The following is a 3,463-nucleotide window of genomic DNA, read 5'->3' as shown; positions in this document are numbered from 1 at the left end:
TCACGAATCTATATTTGTGAGAAGTGTCAATCTGATCCGTATCTTCAATGAAAAACAATACTTTAAACATAAATATAATATTTTTTCATTAGTCCAGTCAAGTCGGAGATACGTCTCATAAATTTGACTCATGAAATAGTTTTATATGAGATTATGTGTAAAATTTTATTGGACATTGTGAAAATTGATTAAAGATGTATTATAAAATATAATATTTATTATTTTTAAAAAAATGAAACGAGACAGAATCAATTTTTGGTATTTGAGAGGAAAATTTCATATTGGGATCAGTGAGATTCTAGCATTTTGAATACTACCAAGTCCAAGAGAGGACAATTATCTTCACTTGACTGTTGAGACTTTTGTCATTTCTCCGTAGGTCAACGAAATCATGTTACCATGATTTAAAATAATACAAAATATCGCTGTGATATATAGGAATATATACTATATTAACTGAAACATTAAGTCTACCAATATTTAATGATGTCTATTTAATTAAATATTTTAAAATTGTTACTTCATGGATCTTGAATTAGTTCAATGCTCAATTCTTAATGCAAACTAGTTTGGAGGACTAACTTTTTCAGCCAGAAAAAAAATTCAAAAATAGTTTACATGTGTATTAGCTTTTTTCTGCACATTTAGTCCGATCTCTGCCATAGTGCTGATATATATGGCGTAAAACGTTATTGATATGATGTCGAATATTGCTGGTTACACCAACTTAAATTTAGAAGTTGATCAATATTAAATCAATATATATTGAAGAAGCCAATTAAAACCCCTATTATTCTTATTATTGTTGTTATTTTTGTTGCTTAACCTAAATAAAAAATGTGCAGCTTTCATGTTAAACCCTTGATATTAAATGCATTCACCTGCCATATATGTTCGCAAACCCCCTAAAAGAAAACTGCTAACTGTTCAAAACGTGAGCTAATAATATATATGCCCCCATCTTTTGCTGTGAAAATCAAATGATATATTTATATATAAATTTGACATAAAATTTAATATTTTTTTCATTTATACTTCTACTTGTTAGGTAGGAGTAATTAATGGTATATATAGATTAAATTACGTTGCGATTTTTTTTATGTTTATATTAAAAGCGATTTTAGGGAGAAATATTGTCCAAAATTTTCGGTATCGGATGTATGTAAGACGTCGTCATTTTGACTTATAAGGCCTATACATACATGCATATATAAAAATACAAGTAGAAAAGAATAGTGAGATGGAAAATTCTTGTTTACATTCCTAACCAAGGGATTTTTCATTCCCATTTCTAACTACTTTCCCTCAAATGTTATTCTTCTATGCTCTCAAGAATATAATTAAAGCTCCATCTACTCTCTTCCCCATCTAAAAAGAATTTGGATCCAATCAGATCATTTCTTGAAACTAAATGATTGAAGGGCTTAATTTTTTTATGGATTAAAGACCAAAATTCTTTGTGCATTTGCAAAAACCTATATATCACAAATTCTGAAGATATCAAAATGGAGGATTCCAGGAAAAGTCCTCAATTCCAGACTGAAGGAGATCATGAGGATGAAGAGTACAAGAGAGAAGAGTCGGTCTCCAATAGCAAGCCGACTAATGGCAACAGCTCGAGCAATAGTACGGTGGAGGAGAGTGGCAAGAAGGGTAACCGTGGATCTGTCAGGCAGTATGTCCGGTCGAAAACCCCTCGTCTCCGGTGGACACCCGAGCTCCATATTTGCTTTCTTCATGCTATTGAAAGACTAGGAGGACAAGAAAGTAAGATACCTAACCCTAGAATTAGAATTAAATATTTCACTTTTATTGGAAGTTTGACTTAGTTCCGCTTAATTTCGCCGTGTTTATTGTTATGATTTTCAAAGATTAAGATTGTAAATGACAACTATATGTGTGTTGTTTGATGATGTTTTCTGGTGCAGGGGCAACACCTAAGTTGGTGCTTCAACTGATGAACGTTAAAGGCCTTAGTATTGCTCATGTCAAGAGTCATCTTCAGGTATTTTGAGCACTTAATACTATTGCGTTCGGTCACCGGTGTCGGAGTAGGAATGGTGGTCTCTCAAATATTGAAATTCCAGTTAAATTCATACATATTTCTAAATTTTGAAGTCTTTTTGATCACCCAACGCAATAAATTATACATTTTAATTACAAACTTCACGGATCTGGCTACATGAACTTCTCTTGACTAAATTAAATTTAGTATGATGCTGATTTTTTCAACATATCTTTTGATTTTTTGTGATTAGATGCACAGAAGCAAGAAGATTGATGATCCCAATCAAGGTACATATATAATATATATATTGCGCAGCGCAAGAATTAGGGTTTGGGCTCTTTGATTTATTGAACTTTAATACGGAGGAAATTTTGTATTAACAGTTTTATCGGAGCAAAGACTTTTACTTGATGCTGGTGATCGCCGTATCTACAACCTTAGCCAGCTTCCCATGCTACAAAGTTGCAACCAAACACCTATTTCAAGTTTTCGGTATGTGAACCATCAATGGTTCTATTAAAAACTTGGCTGTATTTTATCCATTGGCCTATTTGTTGTTATTTTATATCGGCTTTAAATTCGTATGTATTAATGAATTATATTCTTTTAGTGAATCATTTTAAAGTTTTTTAAGGATACAATATGTCACTTCTTTCATCAGAAACAGAAATTTGACATTCAAAACCCGATTAAGCCTTGTTTTCTTGCAGAAATTTGACATTCAAAACCAGATTAAGCCTTGTTTTCTTGAGATGTAATGTAAGTATTTTATTTGCATGTGTGTTCTACATGTTTGCAGATATAGGGATTACATTTGGGGTAGCAATTCAATCTATAGCCCTAAAGGCTTGGCATCATCCAACAATATTATAAGAAATGGATCTTATGGATCTTCTTCTTGGAAAGTTCTTGAAAAATACAAAAACAATATTGAAACCTTTATGAATCAAAGATCCTCGCAAACCCAAATGGTAACGAGCTCGACTAAGCAAGATTTCGCTCCAAGATGGCGAGGTGGAGGACGAGAACATGATGATGTCCATGTTCATAGTCCTCTTCCTTTACTCAAGAAAACACCAATGGCTCGAGATGAGATCAGCACCTTGAAGAGAAAGTTTTCGCCCGAGATGAATCTTGATCTCAACCTATCCCTAAAAACGACACAAGTAAACGAGGAAAACATGGAAACGAGCTTGAACGATGATGAGGTTGATAGCACCTTAACTCTCTCCTTGTTTTCAACACCTTCAAAATACCAAATTAATGGAGACAAGAAGAATGCAAAGATGGCAAGTACTTTAGATCTGACTCTATGAATGAGACAAATTCTAAGTGAGATTTCAAGTACTTGTTAGTGTCAACGGATAAAAGCATTTTCAAGGTAATGTTTGCTGTTTGTTTTATGTTTGATAACTATTCGTGATTTGTGTGCAGAGATCCATGGATATACAATTT

At 32.9% G+C, this 3,463-nt stretch overlaps 1 protein-coding gene across 1 annotated transcript; it reads left to right on the top strand.

Moving 5' to 3' along the window:
* Positions 1-1,252: 1,252 nt before the first annotated feature.
* LOC140982298 (uncharacterized) lies at positions 1,253-3,457 on the top strand. The gene is made up of 5 exons (XM_073448767.1): positions 1,253-1,767; positions 1,929-2,005; positions 2,259-2,295; positions 2,392-2,500; positions 2,808-3,457. The coding sequence occupies exons 1-5, from the start codon at positions 1,506-1,508 to the stop codon at positions 3,322-3,324; spliced, it is 1,002 nt and encodes a 333-aa protein (XP_073304868.1). The 5' UTR covers positions 1,253-1,505; the 3' UTR covers positions 3,325-3,457.
* The last annotated feature ends 6 nt before the right edge of the window (positions 3,458-3,463 follow it).

Source organism: Primulina huaijiensis, chromosome 8 (genome assembly GCF_012295235.1).
Source record: "Primulina huaijiensis isolate GDHJ02 chromosome 8, ASM1229523v2, whole genome shotgun sequence".
In the NCBI taxonomy this organism is placed as follows: Eukaryota; Viridiplantae; Streptophyta; class Magnoliopsida; order Lamiales; family Gesneriaceae; genus Primulina; species Primulina huaijiensis.
Note: the sequence above shows the minus strand (reverse complement) of the source record. Positions and strands in the feature narration are given on the sequence as shown.